The sequence below is a fragment of the Caloenas nicobarica genome, chromosome 1 (assembly GCF_036013445.1).
Source record: "Caloenas nicobarica isolate bCalNic1 chromosome 1, bCalNic1.hap1, whole genome shotgun sequence".
NCBI lineage: Eukaryota > Metazoa > Chordata > Aves > Columbiformes > Columbidae > Caloenas > Caloenas nicobarica.
The window spans coordinates 1865647-1886307 of record NC_088245.1 but is presented as its reverse complement, the minus strand read 5'-3'; the positions used below and the strand labels follow the sequence as shown (position 1 = coordinate 1886307).

At 54.3% G+C, this 20661-nt stretch overlaps 2 protein-coding genes across 3 annotated transcripts in view; one reads left to right on the top strand and one right to left on the bottom strand.

Annotated features, from left to right (window-relative positions):
- Window positions 1-6454, top strand: part of FBH1 (F-box DNA helicase 1) — a 30903-nt gene extending 24449 nt beyond the window's left edge. For both annotated transcript variants that reach the window (XM_065658511.1, XM_065658510.1), the window contains 5 exons: window positions 1181-1378; window positions 2002-2127; window positions 4167-4273; window positions 4881-5015; window positions 6194-6454. In XM_065658511.1, coding sequence (XP_065514583.1) covers window positions 1181-1378; window positions 2002-2127; window positions 4167-4273; window positions 4881-5015; window positions 6194-6313 — 686 coding nt within the window. In that variant the 3' untranslated portion in view covers window positions 6314-6454. The remainder of the gene's footprint in view (window positions 1-1180; window positions 1379-2001; window positions 2128-4166; window positions 4274-4880; window positions 5016-6193) is intronic.
- A 1972-nt stretch (window positions 6455-8426) lies between these two features.
- On the bottom strand, window positions 8427-17506 carry IL15RA (interleukin 15 receptor subunit alpha). Its single transcript, XM_065658512.1, has 8 exons — window positions 17375-17506; window positions 11251-11451; window positions 10475-10552; window positions 10022-10198; window positions 9806-9835; window positions 9497-9554; window positions 9053-9372; window positions 8427-8687 (listed from the first exon to the last, which is right to left on the bottom strand). The coding sequence occupies exons 1-7, from the start codon at window positions 17445-17447 to the stop codon at window positions 9267-9269; spliced, it is 723 nt and encodes a 240-aa protein (XP_065514584.1). The 5' UTR covers window positions 17448-17506; the 3' UTR covers window positions 8427-8687; window positions 9053-9266.
- Between the last annotated feature and the right edge of the window lie 3155 nt (window positions 17507-20661).

Sequence of the window (20661 nt, the reverse complement as noted above, 5' to 3'; positions counted from 1 at the left end):
CATTTAGGAAATAAATCGTAGAATCACAGAATAGTTTGGGTTGGAAGGGACCTTCAAAGCTCATCCAGTGCCCCCCTGCCATGAGCAGGGACATCTGCACCAGCTCAGGTTGCTTAGAGCCCCGTCCAGCCTGGCCTGGGATGGCTCCAGGGATGGTTCATCCACCACCTCTCTGGACAACCTGCACCAGTGTTTCACCATCTCCAGGGGCAAACATGCCTTATATCCATCCTGAATCTCCCCTCCTTTAATTTAAAACCATCACCCCTTGTCCTGTCGCAACAGGCCCTCATCAAAAGTCTGTCCCCATCTTTCTTTTACGTCCGGAAAGGCCGCAATGAGGTCTCCCCGGAGCTTCTGTTCTCCAGCTGAACAGCCCAACTCTCCCAGCCTGTCCTCCCAGCAGAGCTGTTCCAGCCTTGGATCATTTCTGGGGCTCCTCTGGCCCCTCTCCAATAGGTCCCTGTCCTCCCTCTTTTAGGGGCCCCAACATTGATTTAAAATCTCTTGGCAGCAGTAGGCGGGTATTGTTATATACAGGGCGCAGAGACAAACAAGGAACTTACTGAACTGCCAGGAGTGATTGATTACGTGAGTGTTGTTACTGGTTCTTTGGAAGGTGAAATACCAGGAAAACTCCTTCCCACCTGGGTAAAAAGAGAGAAAAATGCAGGTTGGAAGGGCGCTGGGGCTGTCTCTGCCCTGAGCCCCTAATCCAGCCGCTCCGAGGTCACTTCAGATTCTTTTTGGACTGCACAGAGTTTTTTCCATTTCCAAATATCTCTGGGAAAAAGGGTTGTGCAGATTTTCTGGGACACAGGGTGTAGAAATGAGTGAGCTCAGTGAATGTTTGCCAGCTGCTCTCCCTTGAACTTTGTAAACTTCTGTATCTTCATACTACACCCGTTCTGGATCTCAAAGTGAATCTGCTTGCTGAAACCACCCATTCTGATGAGAGCATCGAGCTTTGACGTCATTTTGCATCAGTAAAGAGAAAATCCTGAGCGAAAACCACCCGTGACAGAGCAGGAATACATCCCAAGCCCCTGCATCCCACAGCAGCGCTCCATCCGCTGCCCCATGCTTCCCTTCCCTAATATTAATTCTTAAATTTGATTGGAATTTTAAAATGCAATTATATATGTCTGTCAAACAAACTCATCTGCTACTTTCTTTTCAGCAAACCTTGTTATAAATGACTCCTTTATCAAAAAATGGGATGAAACTAAAGGATTCATTGGTTTAAAGGAATACGCAGAGCACACCGATGACAAAGACCTGCAAGTGAAGATTGCGATAGTGGAGAAATACAGAGAGCGGGTCCCTGAGCTGGTGCAGAGGATTGAGAGCAGACACGTCTTACAAGAAGCCTCAGCAGGTAAAACCAAGTTGCGTCTTTGAAGGATTAAGCTCAGGTCTTTTTTCAATTAATCTTCAGTGCTGAATCCACCTTGCTCTGCAAAAAAAGCTACTTTTGGGTCGAGTAGGTTTTTTAGGGAGAAGTGAAGTTTAACAGCAACTTTTGTGGTACATCTGGGGCTCCAGGCAGAGTTCAGTGCAATTAATCTGCCAGCAAAGGTTTGCTTAATATGACTTTGCTAGAGGCAAATAAACCTTTAGACAGTGTTTCCTGCAGTTGGACAGCCCTAGGACTTTATCCCGCTTTTCAGGATTCCTGTTGTAGTTGACCGGCAACTTGCTGACTAAAATTTGGTGAGAGGACAAAGCAATGAAATGAAAAATTCACCAAATAAAGAGCATTCCTGTTTGGGAGTTGGGGCTGGGGCTCAGGCTGGCATTTTCCTTGGCAGGAAAGTTGTCTTCCACAGCCTGCATTCCCAAAAGAGGTGCTTTGCTTCTGATTTATATTTGGGGAGAAGTGAAATGAATGCAAAATGAAATAATTTCATTTAGCTTGGCGCCTTGTGAACTTAAAAATACCACTATTGCTGCAATAACTGATCTTTTCTCCTTCTTGTTCCTGACGTGCGCTGATTACAGATTACATAATAGGTACTGTCCACCAAGCCAAAGGCCTGGAGTTCGATACGGTGCTGATTGCAGATGACTTTATGACAGTATCTTATCTTAGCGGTGGTAACCAGAGAAGAAATAACTTCAATATCGGTAAGAGAATGGCTGCGTGTGGTACCTGTCTTGATCTGAAAGTGGGAAAGCAAAGCGTGCTGCTGGTGCTTGTCCTGCAAACCTCGTGCTTCTCGGTGGCATCAAGTGCCACTGGATGTCCTAGTGATCATAGAACCACAGGATGGTTTGGGTTGAAGGGACCTTCCCATCTCCCCCAGTGCCCCCCCTGCCATGAGCAGGGACATCTGCACCAGCTCCGGTTGCTCAGAGCCCCGTCCAGCCTGGCCTGGGATGTCTCCAGGGATGGTTCATCCACCACCTCTCTGGCCAACCTAGGCCAGGCTCTCACCACCCTCAGGGGCAAACATTTCTTATATCCAGCCTGAATCTCCCTCCTTTAGTTTAAAACCATCACCCCTTGTCCTGTCACAACAGGCCCTGCTCAAAAATCTGTCCCCATCTTTCTTGTTGGCCACTTTTAAGTAAAGAAAGGCCACACTAAGGTCTCCCTGGAGCTTCTGTTCTCCAGCTGAACAGCCCAACTCTCTCAGCCTGTCCTCCCAGCAGAGCTGTTCCAGCCTCGGGTCATTTCTGGGGCTCCTCTGGCCCCTCTCCAGCAGGTCCATGTGTGTCCTGTGCTGAGGACCCAGAGCTGGCCCAGCACTGCAGGGGGGTCTCACAGAGCGGGGCAGAGGGGCAGGATCCCCTCCCTGACCTGCTGCTCACACTGCTGGTCACACAGCCCAAGATACAGTTGGTTTCTGGGCTGCAAGCACACGTTGCTGGCTCATGTTCCATCTTTCACCCCCCAGCACCCCAATTCCTTCTCCTGGGGGCTGCTCCCCGTCCCTCCATCCCCAGCCTGGGTTGATACCAGGGTTGCCCCGACGCGGCTGCAGGACCTTGCACTTGGCCTTGTTGAACCTCATGAGGTTCACATGGCCCCACTTCTCCAGCTTGTCCAGGTCCCTCTGGATGCCATCCTATCCCTCAGGTGTGTCACCTGCACCACGCTGCTTGGTGTCACCTGCAAACTTGCTGAGGGTGGGCTTGATCCCACTGTTGTCATAGTTGTCTTCACAGCGAGACAAGGGCAGGGGAACATTTCTGTGCTTGAGCTTGTAGCCATCTAGCAACAGAGAAAGACCAACTCCGCACTTGGGGAAGACACGACCTTGCTATCGTGCCACAGTTCATGCTTTGAAGGAGCTGGACTGTTCCCAGTGAGCAGAGAGGAGCCTGCAGAGTGAATTTAGAGACTGAGAAACTCCGCCAGTGCCGTGTCTGTGCTCGGGAGGTGGGAAAACACGTGGCACTGAGCTGCTTCTCCTGGCACGTAGCGTCCTGCCTTTGCCTCGAAGGGAGACCATGGAATGAGGCTGGAGATATTGGTGCTACCAGGAACTGCTCAGCAAAAGCCGGCAGTACTGCACAGCTGTGCTGCCCTGCAAGGTCATGGTTATCCAGAGAAGAATCATAGAATCACTTTGGTTGGAAGAGACCTTTAAACTCACCAAGTCCAACCATAACCCACCCTGGCACTGCCCCATGCCCTGAGAACCTCATCTCCGTCTGTCCAACCCCTCCAGGGATGGTGACTCCAGCACTGCCCTGGGCAGCCTGTTCCAATGCCCCACAGCCCTTTGGGGAAGAAATTGGTCCCCAGATCCAACCTCAACCTCCCCTGGCGCAACTTGAGGCCGTTTCCTCTGCTCCTGGCGCTTGTTCCTGGGGAGCAGAGCCCGACCCCTCCTGGCTCCAAGCTCCTTTCAGGCAGCTCAGAGATCAGAAGGTCTCCCCTCAGCTCCTGTTCTCCAGCTGAACCCCCAGCTCCCTCAGCCGCTCCCATCGCACTTGTGCTCCAGCCCCTTCCCCAGCTCCGTTCCCTTCTCTCAACTCGCTCCAGCACCTCAAGGCCTTTCTTGGCGTGAGGGGCCCCAAACTGCCCCCAGGATTTGAGGTTTGGCCTCACCAAGCACCAAATGTCCTTCCAGCAGTACTAGCTGAAACATTTGAAGAATGACAGACCTGTTCATTCTTGTTCTCTAAAGCTATTGCTGATCTTTCCTCCAACCTAGACCCACATCTTGAGGATGAATGGAACCTGCTCTATGTAGCAGTGACACGTGCAAAGAAATATTTGCTGATGTCAAAGACCCTGGAAGACCTTTTAGCTTTGGCTGGGGTAAGTGAAACCTTTTCAAGGTAAGCAAAGAGGTGCTGAGAGAGGCAGCACCCACTGCTCATGAAACCTGCACATCTCTGATTATTACATTTAGAGGGTGGCTGTGTGGTAGAGAAGCGTAAAAGAAGATTATTTTAAGATTCACCCTGATGCTAAGATTCATGCTGAGCGTGCTCTGCGCCCTGGCATGTGCTGGCATCGACCAGAAAAGCTGAGGTCACATTTTTCCCTCAGTTCAATGCTGTTCTGCACCATAATTTCAATAGCAAGACACAAGGTTGCTGCAGTTTTCCCCACAGCCCTTGCATTTGGGTGTTGTCTTCCACAGATCCTTACTTCTTACGTCATTACGAGCGTGTATGTTCCCTTTTCTCCGTTCAGCCGTTTCCAGCTCTTACTTCACTTCCCTTCTCCCAGGCTTCTGCCTTCTGTTTTATTTTTGTTGTCACCAAAGGGCTGCTATTTTTTCATTTTATTTAAAAAAAAAAACATGTTGCAAGTCACTTCCCAGGACCATAAAAAAAAATATATATATATATGAAACAACCTATTCCAGTATCTCAGCTCCCTCTGAATCTTTTTGTTCCCTTTTTTTCATGTTTATTAGGAGCATTTCCTTCGGGTGGAACTGATGAGCGAGGCTGCAAAGGACGGGGCTGCCATTGCTTGTTGTGTGCCACGTTGTACAGCAACGCTGCCGTCCGGCTCCGGACTGGTTGTGAAGAAGCTGCCTTTAACTCACGTATGTCCCTTTTCTTGGCCTTTGAGATCATATTTTTCAATCACGAGCCTTCACAAGCTGCTTGGGCCGCTGGCAGGGCAGCTGTGCTCTGCGACAGTTCTGTGACCACGGACCTCTCTTCTGAGACTAATTGTGGTCTCAAGTGGGGCTGGTTTGGGGGTTTTGTTGTGTCAGATCCCATTTCTGACTCTTAAGAGTCTCTGCCAAGGCCATCAGAGGTGGGCAGAGTCCTCCTTGCCCCTGCCAGCCAGCTGGAAGTGACAATCTGGATTTTGGGTCCAGTTTTGGCTTTGGTCCCACTTTGGGCTCTGGGGTAGATCATTGCCCAGAAGGTGCGGTGAGGGCCAAGTTTCCCCAGTGCTGGGATCTGCAAGCAAAGAGTAAATCTGGTGGAACTCCATGTCCACAAGAGACCACAGATGGCTCCGAGCTGGGTCCTGCACTTGGGTCACAACAACCCCATGAACGCTGCAGCATCGGGGAAGAGCAGTTGGAAAGTGCCCGGCGGAAAAGGCCCTGGGGGTGTTGGTGCCAGCGGCTGAACATGAGCCAGCGTGTGCCCAGGTGGCCAAGAGGCCACCAGCATCCTGGCTGGTACCAGCACTGGTGTGGCCAGCAGGCCCAGGGCAGTGACCGGCCTGTGCTGGGCACTGGGGAGGCCAAACCTCCAATCCTGGGGGCAGTTTGGGGCCCCTCACGCCAAGAAAGGCCTTGAGGTGCTGGAGCGAGTTGAGAGAAGGGAACGGAGCTGGGGAAGGGGCTGGAGCACAAGTGTGATGGGAGCGGCTGAGGGAGCTGGGGGTTCAGCTGGAGAACAGGAGCTGAGGGGAGACCTTCTGATCTCTGACCTGCCTGAAAGGAGCTTGGAGCCAGGGGGGGTCGGGCTCTGCTCCCCAGGAACAAGCGCCAGGACCAGAGGAAACGGCCTCAAGTTGCGCCAGGGGAGGTTGAGGTTGGATCTGGGGAACAATTTCTTCCCCAAAGGGCTGTGGGGCATTGGAACAGGCTGCCCAGGGCAGTGCTGGAGTCACCATCCCTGGAGGGGTTGGACAGACGCGGAGATGAGGTTCTCAGGGACATGGGGTAGTGCCAGGGCTGGGTTAATGGTTGAACTCAATCTTAAGGGTCTTTCCAACCAAAGTGATTCTATGATTCTCACATCTCTCTTTTTCCCGCAGAGCAATGGCAGCACAGATGCAGGTGGATACCTTTGCTGCTCTTGCACGTGGCAGCGCTTCGGCTGCCTGACACCACTGACCTCCTTCCCAGCGCTTCAGGAGCAGCCCATCCCGCTCTAACAAAGCTCTCCAGAGCCCTCGCTGCCACCCAGAGCCATCCTCGCTGCGGGACGAGGCCCCTTGTCACATCCCAGCTCCAAAATCAGGTGGATATTGGAGCAGGATTTCAGGCCAGCTTCAAGAGGAACCCTCCAGGAGATGTGAGACCTTTTCTCCAGCCCTGCCTTGCCCTCCAGGAGCTGGTGGGCACCACCTGCATCACTGCACAGAAGAATAGGCACTATATAAACTGTATTGGACAGGACGATGTACTTTTTTTTTTTTTGAGCGTTACCCCTCAATCACCTCTTTCACCAGGAAATCACCTCCAGTGACCAAACTACTTGTTTTGTCGTGTTACACCGCGGCGAAATCCCTCTGATCCACTGGAAGAAAAGCAACACGCTCTTCAGCAGCACTGAAAAATAGCCAGAGAAGCACTTTATTCCTAGAAATGGGCTTTTTCCTGGAGCCTGTTTCATGGGGAAAATTTATCAGCTATGGGTGGAAGTTTTTCATCTCTCCCAGCGGAATTAATTCTCCTTACTTGCAGCAGGGGGGTTTCCCCAGACTCAGTTTCTCTTCTCCCTGCAGCAAACCATAAGGGAAAAAAAAAGAGAGACAGCATCTGAAGAGGTGCTTTGGTTTGGTTTTGATCTTACTCAGAGACAAACCAGAGAGTGTTTTTAATTATGAAATTAAATTCGTAACCAAAAAAAACCCTTTAATGCTTGCTTTTTTTTTTTTTTCCCCTTCCCTTATGTTAAGAAGTCATCCTGAGTTGTGTTTATTTACCAGCCATCAGTCATGATGGCACAAGTCACCTTGTTGTCTCATAAATCCAGTGGTGGCTTACGCCCTTCGTTTGGAGACACTGTGGCTCGTTGTAGCAGAGTCCGTGTGATGTGGAGATCAAAACCAAAACTGAGTTTGGAAGTTGTGTCTGCTCTTGGCCATGGGCCCGGAGCTGGGAGCTGTGCCCGCTGGAGGAAGCTCCTTCATCCTGTTGATTTTCGTGGTGGTTCATGGAACAGTCACTGCTTCGCCAGCTCTTTTCACTTCCGAAACACCGACTCCAGAAAAGCTTTTCCTGGTCCACCCACCTGAGAAATTCACCCAAGGCTTGGATGTTGCATGTAACTGCAAAGCTCAGCGTGGACCTTCAACCAGGTGCCTCCAGGGATCCCTTCCAGCCTCACCTGGTTTCCAACCATCCTGGGGTACATTGGGGAGACGCAGAGCCACTGCCGGGGAGTTTTGTCCATCACATCCAAAGAGCCGCGTCCTCCAGGTCCAACAGTCCAGAGTGGTGGCACAAACAGGAGGACAAGACACAGCAGCAAGGAAAAGACGTGGAAATTAAGTTTTCAGACACCTGCTTTTCAGCTCCCTGCTAAAAACCCTTTTATCGTCCAGCTGAGCGATGGCAGCTCCCACTTGGCTGTCACGCATTGTCTCTAGAGCACGGCCCTGTTGGTGAGATGGAGTGACCGTCCCTGTGCTGGGCACTGCGGAGGCCAAACCTCCAATCCTGGGGGCAGTTTTGGGCCCCTCACACCAAGAAAGGCCTTGAGGTGCTGGAGCGAGTTGAGAGAAGGGAACGGAGCTGGGGAAGGGGCTGGAGCACAAGTGTGATGGGAGTGGCTGAGGGAGCTGGGGGTTCAGCTGGAGAACAGGAGCTGAGGGGAGACCTTCTGATCTCTGACCTGCCTGAAAGGAGCTTGGAGCCAGGGGGGGTCGGGCTCTGCTCCCCAGGAACAAGCGCCAGGACCAGAGGAAACGGCCTCAAGTTGCGCCAGGGGAGGTTGAGGTTGGATCTGGGGACCAATTTCTTCCCCAAAGGGCTGTGGGGCATTGGAACAGGCTGCCCAGGGCAGTGCTGGAGTCACCATCCTGGAGGGGTTGGACAGATGGAGATGAGGTTCTCAGGACATGGGGCAGTGCCAGGGGCAGGTTATGGTTGGACTTGATGATCTTGAGGGTCTCTTCCACCCAAAACGATTCTGTGATTTCACCCCACCCCAGCTCCCATCCATCCCCACCCTCCTCCCCACCAGCGCAGCTGCCAAGATGCCCGACCAGACAAAAAAAATGAACTGCAGTGTGTTTGTTGTTTAATATACAATATATACACATTTATACATAAACCAGCATCAACACAAAGTTGCCTGTTCTGTAGCAAGGGGGAAACAAGTGGATAACAACTGATGATGGACAAAAATATTTCCTACGGTCATGTTACTGCCTTCAGTCTTTGGTAGTGTCTGTAGTAAAATAGCTCCTGGTTGTCCCCTGCAAGCGGCCGGAGCCGTCGGGCATCAGATCGGTGCTGAAAGTGTCTCCGCAGGATCCCTGAGCTGCGTACGAGGGCCAACTGTGTTGGGACGGCGAATGGCTGGAAGAGAGGGGGAAGGGGGTGAGGATGCGGCGCAGGGATGCTCAACCAGGTCCCTCTCTGTTGGCCACGAGCAGTGCTGGTTTTTGGGGCAATTTTGGGGTAAAGCGGCTCTAGGAAGGGGCTGGTGTCCAGCTGGCCCAACTCTGGCCTTGCTCCTGATTCCTGGGTGCTACTTTGGGCAGAGCTTCACCCCCAGCACCCAAACCCCATCCCCTGCACCCAAATACCCTCCGCTGGGACACCAGCACCCGCAGAACCACCTCCTCCGAATTTTGGCTCCCAACGCACGACACCCACCACCTCCATGTCACCCGAGGGTGCTCTCAGTGCTCACTCACCCCCCGTGGGTGACACCCACACACCTTTGGGTGCTGGAGCGGTCTCATCCATGAGAGTCACTGGTTCAGACTGGGAAGAGCGGCCGTGTGTCCCCAGGGTGCGGATGCTCCATGCGGCTGGGGACCGTGACGCGCTCTGCCATGTGCTGTCACCGCTCGGGCCAGCATCCGTCTTTCCATCCGAGCCCCGAGCGTCCTCCAGGCTGGCGGGTGCACCGAGTTGCCCAGTGGTGGGTGCTCAGCCCGTGGGGAAGACGTCGGGCGGTGACATCTCCTCGTTCTCGGCAGCAAGAGCCATCATGGGGATGGCAGTCGCCGCCACCGCGTAGTCCTGCCGCACACGCCTGCCGGGGGGAGAGCAGCGTCACCGGCACCCCGAGGCCTTTCCGCAGCTTTCGGGAAAGCGCAAAGACCAAGGACAAACTCATCACAGGAGTGGAAAGATGTCACGGGGCTCAGCACACTTACATTTTCATCCTCCAGCAGCAACAGGACACGACGCCAACAACCACCAGCAACGGGAGCCCTGCCGGAGAGAAACGGCAGCCGATGAGCATCTTCCCAGCTCAAACAAAACAGCTCCATGAACAACCAAACACAATCTGTGAACGTTCGCAAGGTGCCCTCCCCACCCTGGGAAGAAATTTGGGTGCTGCATCCTTCCTGCCTCAGAAGCATCGCCCTCGACTACAGCCCCAAGGAAGGCTTTTAAGCTAAAAAAAATGAAGAAAATAAGCCACTGCTTGCCAAAATAAGGGGTTTTTTTGCCCATCTTACCAATGGAAGAGGCCAGGGTCTGGATGGAGACTGGAAAAGAAGAGAGAAATGGAGATTTTTTAGCTGCAAAGCCAGGAAAGGGGGTGGATGCTGGGGGGACCCTCATTAAAAACGGGCTTGAAAAGAAGGGAAAAATGTATTGAAAAAATAAAAGAGCTTTTGCTGGTTGAAACCAGCCCCGTGGGTGGGTTTTCTCCCCTGGAGAGGCAGCCTGACCTGCGGCATGGTCTGGGGGGGCGGTGAGCAGCGGGGTTGTCCCCTCTCCTGATGTGGATGTCTCTAGTGGTGGGGGCATCTCCAATAGCGTCGATGTCTCCGGTGATGGCCCACGAGTTGCTGGTGGCACCGGTGACAGACTGGGGCTGGAGGTCGGGCTGGCGTCGGTGGTTCCTCCTGGGGAAAACGGTGTAAAACCTTCTCATTTCAAAAATAAAAAGTCAAAACTAAGCAGCACCATTATTTCAGTGCTCAGCTTGGGGCACGTTGCGGCGAGGGCAATACAGCCCATCCAGCAGCTACAAAATGGCCTGATTTCATGCAATGGAATAAATTCCATCTCACCATTGAAATATTTTGCCTTCCACACCATGGTGGTCGTGGTTTTGCCACGACTACAGCCACAGTGGCCCCAAACCAACCCCCACGAGCTGCATTTTTTCTCTTGCTCACCTTTCTGGGTTGTTGTCTTGATGTTTGGTGCCGTCAGCAGCTCAGGGCTGGGGGTTTGCGGAGGTAGAGCTGGGTCTCCTTTGAGAAAACACAATGTGGAAATGCCATCAGCATGGATACACCATCATCATGGAGACACTATCAATGTGGAGACACCATCATTATGGAGACACCATTAACGTGGAGACACCATCAACTTGGAGACACCATCAAAGTGGAGACACCATCAAATTGAAGACACCATCAACATGGAGACACCATCAATGTAGAGACACCATCATCATGGAGACACCATCAACATGGAGACACTATCAACATGAAGACACCATCAACATGAAGACACCATCAACATGGAGACACCATCAACATGCAGACACTATCAATGCAGAGACGCCATCAACGTGGAGACACCATCAACATGAAGACACCATCAGCATGGAGACACCATCAACGTGGAGACACCATCAACATGAAGACACCATCATCATGTAGACACCATCACCATGAAGACTCCATCAGCATGGAGACACCATCAACGTGGAGATACCATCAACGTGGAGACATCATTAACATGGAGACACTATCAATGCAGAGACACCATCAATGTGGAGACATTATCATCATGGAGACACCATCAACATGAAGACACCATCAACGTGGAGACACCATCAGCAACAGCGCCCACGCCACCCCGCATCCTTGTCCACCACGCCGGTGACGGAGATGTCTCCCTTCCCCAGTCCCCATTGCATCCCAGCCGCCGAACGAGGGCTTACGGATGCACTGGAGGGTGGTGTGGGTCCAGTCGGGCTCACTGGAACCGTCACGGAGGATGCACTGGATGAGGGTGGAGGTACCGGCTTTGCGCTTGTAGCCGGGGTTGCAGGTGTAGCGCAGGCGGGTGTTGAGCAGCGTGTTGTTGCCCGCGTCAATGTGAGCGTTGGCCACATCTTTGGGGCGACTGCATCGCGCTGGGACTGGATGGGTGTTAAAAGAAAAAGAGATGGGGGTCACAACAGGGAGATTAAGCATCCTCTGGCCCCAGCTTGCTGTGCTGAGTGGTACCCAAGGGAGTCAAATCCTGCCTGGGGGATTGGGATACGGGGAATGGGTGCTGCCCCGGGGCTGGGAGAGATTCATCAGTTTGCGAAAAGACAGCGATGAGACAGCTGTGCCTGTGCACGGGGCATGGAGAAGGGGAAATCTCCATTTCCAGCATATTTGCGGTCACTTGTACCAGCTTCTCCAGTCAATGACACCTTTTTGCAGAATTTCATCCCCTCGCGGTGACTGTCCCCAGCCAAAATCCCCAACTGCATCCTGCCACCAGCTGCTGCATTTCGGCTGCGCTCGCCGCCCCCTTTTTTCTCCACTTATTTTGCAGCTGGCCGTGAAAAATTCCAGGCGCTGCATGCGTTCACCAGCTGCATCCCGGAGCTTCTTTCCCAGCAGAGTCTGCAGCCCACAGCCCCGGAGGCAGCTGAAATCTGAGCATCATGTGGCCGGGGCAGTGATGAGCTCCGAGTTACGGCTCGTGCTTCCCCTTTGGCCTTGATTTGAGGTCAGTTTCGCAAGAGGGTGTTACCATTTCACTTCTCCGGTGCAACGGAGAAAGTTTCTTGGTTGTTCCAAGCCCGTGCCTGTGCCTGGACCCCTCCTGCAGTGTGGGAACGGGGCACCCGCAACCCCAGCAGCTGTCAACTGTCCCCAGTGTGGAATGGAGAGATGCACAGGGGGGATAAAGCAATATACAGCCAGGCTGGAGTGATGGACAGCTGGGATGTGATTGTAGAATCACAGAATCATAGAATCACAGAATGGTTTGGGTAGGAAAGGACCTTCCCAGCTCCCCCAGTCCCCCCCTGCCATGAGCAGGGACATCTGCACCAGCTCAGGTTGCTCAGAGCCCCGTCCAGCCTGGCCTGGGATGTCTCCAGGGATGCTTCATCCACCACCGCTCTGGGCAACCTGGGCCAGGCTCTCACCACACTCATTGTAAAAAAATTCCTCCTCGTATCTGGCCTGAATCTCCCTCCTTTAATTTAAAATCATCACCCCTTGTCCTATCGCAAATAGGCTGGGATGATTTACGGCTGGGATGCAAATGCATGGACAGGATGGAGCAATGCATGGATGGGATGACACAGAATCACAAAATCATTTTGGTTGGAAAAGACCCTCAAAGATCGAGTCCAACCGTTAACCCACCCCTGGCACTGCCCCATGTCCTGAGAACCTCATCTCCGTCTGTCCAACCCCTCCAGGGATGGTGACTCCAGCACTGCCCTGGGCAGCCTGTTCCAATGCCCCACAGCCCTTTGGGGAAGAAATTGCTCCCCAGATCCAACCTCAACCTCCCCTGGCGCAACTTGAGGCCGTTTCCTCTGCTCCTGGCGCTTGTTCCTGGGGAGCAGAGCCCGACCCCCCTGGCTCCAAGCTCCTTCCAGGCAGTTCAGAGAGCCCCACAGGCCCGGGATGGAGTGATCCATGGCCGGGATGTGATGCACAGGGTGGATGAATTGATGCCCAACTGGGATGAAACACGTTTGGTGTGAGGGATGTACAGCTGGGCTGGGATCAGGAGCGGGATGGTGATGGGAGCACAACGGGGACAGGAGCACCACATGCTCCCCCAGGCACCCAAAACACCTTGCAGATAAAAATCTTAAAAATCTCCTGCCCCAATTCGTTATCTATCCCCAGAACATCCCAGGTGTGTCTGCTCTATCACAGTGCTCATGTGGGTCCATGTGTGTCCCCCGGTGTTGGGACACCCCAAAAAGCTGCAGCCACCGTGGCCAGAGAGTGCGAGCGATGCGGTACCCACGTGTGTGCTGAGCACATCGGTTCTCAGCCTCTGCTCGAGGCAGCAGCGGAATTTCTGGGAGCATTGCAAGGAAACGCCACGGGCCGCTTCACAACAGGCTCACACGTAGCCAGACCCAAAGCCGTGCCCGAAAATTAATGAAAAGCCCTCCCAGTGCCAACGCAACCCGCGGGCACTGAAATCCAGCCTGAAGCACCAAAATGTCCACGAAAAACAGGGACTTGTTGAGTCCTTATGCCTTTCAGCTTTTAAACCTGATCTTGTTACCTTAATCTCACCAAAGCACTTTTCTTCTGCTTGATTTGACTGTAAAATAAACTTATCTTCCACAAAATACCCAAATCCTTCAATGAGAAGACCCCAAATCTCTGCTCTCCAGGATCACGACCCCGGCATCTCGTGCCATCGCTGCACGGATTTCAGTTTGTTCAATGAGATGAAACACGTGCCAAGGGGGAAAAGAGGAGGAAATCTTTGGGAATTCAGTTTTCCAGCTCTGCCACAGCCCTGGAGATGCGTGGCCAAGATTTAGGTTTTCTTTATATAGCGAATTGGAAATGGTGTAAAACATGGGTGGATGGATGGATGGATGGAGAGAGCTGGGACCGTGATAAAGCTCTTACTTCCAAGCAAGGAGATGGGCAGTAACTAAAACCTCTCCATCTCTTATTTGCTTTTTTATTGAAGCAGATTGATAAAATTCCCTGGATCTGGGCACCACTGGGGACTTGCACGCAGGGGGAAAAAAAAAAATCTGTCTTCTATTTTCCTGTTTAACTCAAGGAAAGGCTCACAAGACTCCCCCAGGATGGCCAAAAGCACCTCTGCGCTCGTCTCCATTCCATCCGAGCTTTGCAGGTTGAATTTTCCCATTGATGTGTCAGCCCAAGCGCTCAAAATCCTGTCGCATTAACGAACCTCCCAAACAAGCCGTGGTGGCGGGTACCAGCTGTCCTGAGAAAATACCTCCGGCTGCTTTATTTCCATCCCAATTCCCTGTATCCCACTGATATTAAATTTCCAGGTTGAAATACACGCGCAATATTTGGTTTGTGTTTTGGTGGTGGTGGTGGGGTTTTTTTTGGTATTTGCATGAATTAAGCGTGGTTTTGCTTTGCTTTTTTTGGCTTTCTCTGCCAGCGATCTCAAATTATGCTGGTGAGCTTGTCCCGACAGGTTGGGAAGCAAAGCACATAGTCACCGGGACTAGTCCCAGGGATGGAGATGCTGTTTTGTGCTGTCACCCCACAGCGTGGAGTTGTCCCCTCCGGCTCATGGAGCTGCACAACCACAAGACGACACCAGAGAATCCACACCAGGAAAACTTAATGATTTTTCTTTCTACTTTCTAGAGCATTTTCTGCTAATGGTTTAAAAAGCATAAGCAAAAAAAAAAAATTGGAGAAAAAGAGAAATTTCAGAGTTCTGTGCCCAAGACTGAAGAATTCCTCAGGAGCACTGAAATCACAGAAATAAATAAAACGTTTTCACATTCAAACTGAAGAATATTTACAATTGACAAGTTGTGCCAGGGATGGGAAGCAGGAGAGGACACGATGCCCGGAGTGAGCATTGCAGGATGTGTCGGCACAACCAGCACATCCCAAATTATCCGTCAACCGAATTAAAGGGGGAATGGTGACAAGGTTCTGTCCGGGGCAACAGGAACGTCTCCTCCGTGACCGCTCCACCTTCCCAGGTGCCCATTTGTAATGGGTATGAGGGTCTGCAAGTGGAACCGAAAAGCAGGACCAGAGGAAACGGCCTCAAGTTGCACCAGGGGAGGTTGAGGTTGGATCTGGGGAACAATTTCTTCCCCAAAGGGCTGTGGGGCATTGGAACAGGCTGCCCAGGGCAGTGCTGGAGTCACCATCCCTGGAGGGGTTGGACAGATGTGGAGATGAGGTTCTCAGGGCCAGGGGGTAGTGCCAGGGGTGGGGGAACGGTTGGACTCCATGATCTTAAAGGTCTTTTCCAACCAAAATGATTCTGTGATTTTCCAGGGTGTTGCAGCTTTGGCAGCAGACAAGAGCCAGGAGAAGGGGCAGCACTAAAACTGCCCTGAACCTTTTCAGTCCCTTCCAGCCTTATTTCGTGTGCTTTCAAGCCAATCCTTCACAACCCCAACATGTTTAGGTAATTAAATATTTCCGAATAGTCTTGCCGATGCTGTCAGCAGTTCGCTGGGGCCGTCAGCATCGCCAGCTCCACGCTGGGCTGTGACGGTGATTTTTCCTAAAGCTGCTTTAGGAGAGGCAAGACACGGTGTGACATTCCCCATCCAGTGGTGATTCTCGGCCGTGGACAAATCACAGTCCCATGGAAAACCCACAGAGCCCACCCAGGGTGAAATCCTGCGGTGATGCAGCTCCCGTGGGTCCATCACGTGGACCTAAATCCACTCCCAGCCTCCCTGGACACCAGTGGGGAGGCGGAGTGGGCACCCAAGGAGGGAGGTGGGCACCCAAGGAGGGAGGTGGGCACCCGGAGGGGTGCAAGGGGAACATGGGGGTGCAGCTTGGGCACCCCAGGGAGCAGCGTGGGCACCCCAGGGGTGGGCATGGGGCACCTAGAAAGAGGTGTGGATGTGCAGGGAGCAGCGTGGGCACCCTGGGGTGCAGCGTGGGCACCTCAGAGGGGTGCATGAGGCACCTTGAGAGAGGTGTGGGTGCTCCGAGGTGCAGTGTGGGTACCCCAGGGGTGGGTACGGGGGGTGCAGGGAGAGGCGTGGACACACACGGAGCATATTGGGCACCCTGGGGTGCAGCGTGGGTACCCCAGGAGTGGGCATAGGGCACCTAGAGAGAGGTGTGGGCATGGCAGGGAACAGCATGAGCACCCCAGGAGGAATCCTGGGCACCCCAGGGAGCAGCTTGGACACCCCAGGAGTGCGTGTGGGGCTGCTAGAGGGAGGTGTGGGCACTCAGGGAGCAGGGTGGGCACCTCGGGGGGCGAATGGAGAACCCGGAGAGAGGTGTTGGGTGTGCAGGGAGCAGCGTGGGCACCCTGGAAGGGATGCTGGGCTCCCTGGGGTGCAGCGTGGGTACCCCAGAAGGGTGCCTGGGGCAGCCAGAGGGAGGTGTGGGCACACAGGGAGCAGTACAGGTACCCCAGGGTGCCCCAGGGTGCAGCATGGGCACCTTGCTGGGGTACATGGGAGACCTGGAGAGAGGTATGGGCACACGAGGAGCAGCGAGGACGCCCTGGGGAGCAGCGTGGACACCCCAGGGGGGTGCATGGGGCACCTAGAGAGAGATGTGGGCACACAGGGAGCACCATGAACACCCCAGGGGGAGCCTGAGCACCCCAGGGAGCAGCGTGGACACCCCAGGGGGGTGCATGGGGCACCTAGAGAGAGGTGTGGACATGCAGGGGTGCAGCGTGGGTACCCCAAGAGGGAGCCTGGGCACTCCGAAGAGCAGCGTGGGTACCCCAGGGGGGTGCACGGAGCAGCTAGAAGGAGGTGTGGGGACTCAGGGAGCACCGTGGGCACCCTGGGGTGCAGCATGGGCACCTGGGGAGAGGCATGGGTACCCCAGGAAGGAGCCCTGGCGCTCTAAGCAGTGCGGGCACCTCCGGGAGGTGCGTGTGGCACCTCCAGGAGGTGCATGTGGCACCTGGAGAGAGGTGTGAGCATTCATGGAGCAGCGTGGGTACCCCAGGGGTGGGCATGGGGCACCTAGAGGGAGGTGCGGGCACCCAGGGAGCAGCGTGGGCACCCCAAGAGGGAGCCTGAGCACTCCAAGGAGCAGTGTGGGTACCCCAGGGGGGTGCATGCGGCAGCTAGAGGGAGGTGTGGACATGCAGGGGTGCAGCGTGGGCACCCCAGAAAGGAGCCTGAGCACCCCAGGGAGTAGGGTAGGCATGCAGGGGTGCAGCGTGGGCACCCCAAGAAGGAGCCTGGGCACTCCGAAGAGCAGCGTGGGTACCCCAGGGGGGTGCATGGGGCAGCTAGAGGGAGGTGTGGGCACGCAGAGAGCACCGCAGGCACCTCGGGCAGCGGTTTGGGCACCCCGGGGACGGCGCGGCCACGCCGGCAGCGAGCCGGGGGAGCCCGGGGGAGTCCCGCTTACCGGTGCCGGCGGCGGTCCGGGGCAGCAGGAGGACGACGGTACCGCAGAGCAGCAGCAGCAGCAGCCGCGCCATGGGCCGGGGGGCTCAGGGCTCCCGGGGGGCGTCCGGGGCTCGGCCCCGCCGCCGACCGCCGGACATACCCGGCGTGGCCCGGTCCGCCTTTCCCTTTCGCTTTCGCTTTCGAGCCGAGCGATTGGGAGGGCAACGCACCGCCCTGCGGGATGGGGGCCGGGGAGCGGGGGCGTGCGGGGCCCGGGGGCTCGGTACGCGGGGGGGATGCGGTACCCGGGAGTTCGGTACCGGGGGGGGATGCGGTACCCAAGGGGTTCGGTACTTGGGGGGGATACGGTACCCGGGAGTTCGGTACCCTGGGGGGGATGCGGTACCCAAGGGGTTCGGTACCGGGGGGGATGCGGTACCCAACGGGTTCGGTATCCTGGGGGGATGTGGTACCCAAGGGGTTCGGTACTCGGGGGGGATGCGGTACCCAAGGGGTTCAGTACCGGGGGGGGATGCAGTGCCCGGGGGTTCGGTACTCGGGGGGGATGAGGTACCCAAGGGGTTCGGTGCCCTGGGGGGATGCGGTACCCAAGGGGTTTGGTACCGGGGGGGGGATGCAGTGCCTGGGGGTTCGGTACGTGGGGGGGATGAGGTACCCGGGAGTTCGGTACCCTGGGGGGGATGCGGTACCCAAGGGGTTCGGTACCGGGGGGGATGTGGTACCCAACGGGTTCGGTATCCTTGGGGGGATGCGGTACCCAAGGGGTTCGGTACTCGGGGGGGATGCAGTACCCAAGGGGTTCGGTACCGGGGGGGATACAGTGCCCAGGGGTTCAGTACTCGGGGGGGATGCGGTACCCCAGAGTTCAGTACCCTGGGGGGGATGCGGTACCCAAGGGGTTCGGTACCGAGGGGGGATGCGGTACCCAGGGGTTCGGTAGCGGGGTGGGGGCATGCAATAACGGGGAGGGGCTGCAGTTCCCGGGGATGCAATACCTGCGGGGGGATGTGTAAGGAGCCATTAAAAGAGAAATTGTGTTTTTACAAATGGAGACCTGGCGCCTGACCCCAGCGTGGAGGGGGGAGGACTGAGAGACATCAGACTAGGAATCTTTAATGTAAAACGAAGTCACTTCGAACTAATCCTGGAGTGAAAACTGATTACTGTAGTTAAAAAATTAAGCTGGAGGAAGGTTAGCCAGAGAGCCAGGAATCCATACTTTAAATAAATCAATAAGGGGAGGAGGTTGTCAGTATTCGATGAACGAGACAGGTAAACTGAGGCAGGGCCGGGCAGTCTGTAAACCCTGCAGTACCAACCGATGGGGAACAGGGGAGGGAATTTGCGGCTGGGATTAGGGTGATATAAGCAGCGGCTTTTTGCCCTGTTCCATGTGCTTACCATCAGGTAGGACACATAGGTTTGCAAAATCATTGATAAAATCTGCTTTGCTGAGAGATCCTGCCTAAGCCTGTTATATTGGCAAGATGATGGTTTCCTACAGGATGCAGGTGTGGTGGGTTGACCCTGGCTGGACACCAGGTCCCCACCAAAGCTGCTCTGTCAGTCCCTCCTCAGCTGGATGGGGGAAAGAAAATATAATGAAAGGCTCGTGGGGTGAGATAAGGGCAGGGAAATCTCTCAGCAAGTACCGTCAGGGGGAAAACAGATGCTGCTTGGGGGAAAAAAAATGTCAATCAAATCAGAGAATTAAAACCAAATGTTAAAACCCCTTCCCCCCATCCCTCCCTTCTTCCCAGGCTTAACTTCATTCCCGAATTCTCTACCTTCTGCCCCTGAGCGGTGCAGGGGGACAGGAATGGGGGTTGTGGTCATTTCATCACAGGTTGTCTCTGTCCTTCTCACGCTCTTCCCCTGCTCCACTGTTGGGGTTCTCCCATGGGACACAGTCCTCCATGGACTTCTCCAACATGAGTCTTTCCCACGGGCTGCAGTTCTTCATGAACTGCTCCAGCATGGGTCCTCCATGGGGTCAGAAGTCCAGCAAACCTGCTCCAGCCTGGGCTCCTCTCCATGGGGACAAAAGTGCTGCCACGAGTCTACTCCATTATGGGCTTCTGTGGGGTCACAACCTCCTTTGGGCATCTCCCTGTTCTGGTGTTGGGCCTCCATGGGCTGCAGGTGGCCATCTGCTCCACCATGGACCTCCATGGGCTGCAGGTGGGTATCTGCTCCACCATGGACCTCCACAGGCTGCAGGTGGGTATCTGCTCCACCATGGACCTCTATGAGCCACAGGTGGGTATCTGCTCCACCATGGACCTCCACAGGCTGCAGGTGGGTATCTGCTCCACCATGGACCTCCATGGGCTGCAGGTGGGTATCTGCTCCACCATGGACCTCCATGGGCCGCAGGTGGGTATCTGCTCCACCATGGACCTCCACAGGCTGCAGGTGGGTATCTGCTCCACCATGGACCTCCATGGGCCGCAGGTGGGTATCTGCTCCACCATGGACCTCCACAGGCTGCAGGTGGGTATCTGCTCCACCATGGACCTCTATGAGCCACAGGTGGGTATCTGCTCCACCATGGACCTCCACAGGCTGCAGGTGTATTTTAGAAAGAGCAACATATGAGACTGTAAACCTCAAGAACAAGGTTTATATGCCGGAGGATCATGCCTAGAAAGATTCAGGGCCATGCAGATGAAAATGCTGCACCAGTTATACACCAGTTAAGTGATACACACCGAGCCCTGGAAATCTTGGTTAATCGCTGTTGATTAGGCACACGCTTTAATCATTGTACTCTGGACAGGTTGGGATTTCACAAGATGTGCTTTATGAAAAGCAATCAACAGGTTAGAGTTCACAACCAGCTTGCGCAAGAAATAGCTGAGGGTGATGATACTGGGATTTGGTAAAGAAAGTACAGTCTGTGAGACTTTATCCTTCTTCCCAAGCATTCCTCCAAAAGCCATGTAAGACCCAACTGTTCCTTCAAAAGCCATGTAAGACCCAACCATGTCATTACTCTTTCTGGGTGAGGATTTTTGCGATGTTTGTGAAAACAAGCCCTGTAGCTCCTAATCTTCAAGAAGATAAGCAAAATTATGCATGAGGGGGTTGAACTGGAGAATTGCGATGCCTTTATAAAAAAATCAGAGCTACTGAATGCCTGTGGCTGCTGATTTCCAGACAAGGTTCTCAGGGACGTGGGTTAGTGCCAGGGTTGGTTTAATGGTTGGACTCCATGATCTTGAGGGTCTTTTCCAACCAAGATGATTCTACGATTCATCACCCCGCTGAGTCCTACCCGATCCC

Excerpts from the sequence above, each read along its gene's own strand:
- IL15RA (XM_065658512.1), bottom strand. The coding sequence starts at position 17,447 with ATGGCGCGGCTGCTGCTGCTGCTGCTCTGCGGTACCGTCGTCCTCCTG. Across the intron at positions 9,836-10,021 it reads CCCCCCAGACCATGCCGCAG|TCTCCATCCAGACCCTGGCC; the intron begins GTCAGGCTGCCT and ends CTTCTTTTCCAG. Across the intron at positions 9,373-9,496 it reads TGCTGCTGGAGGATGAAAAT|GCGTGTGCGGCAGGACTACG; the intron begins GTAAGTGTGCTG and ends TCCCCCCGGCAG.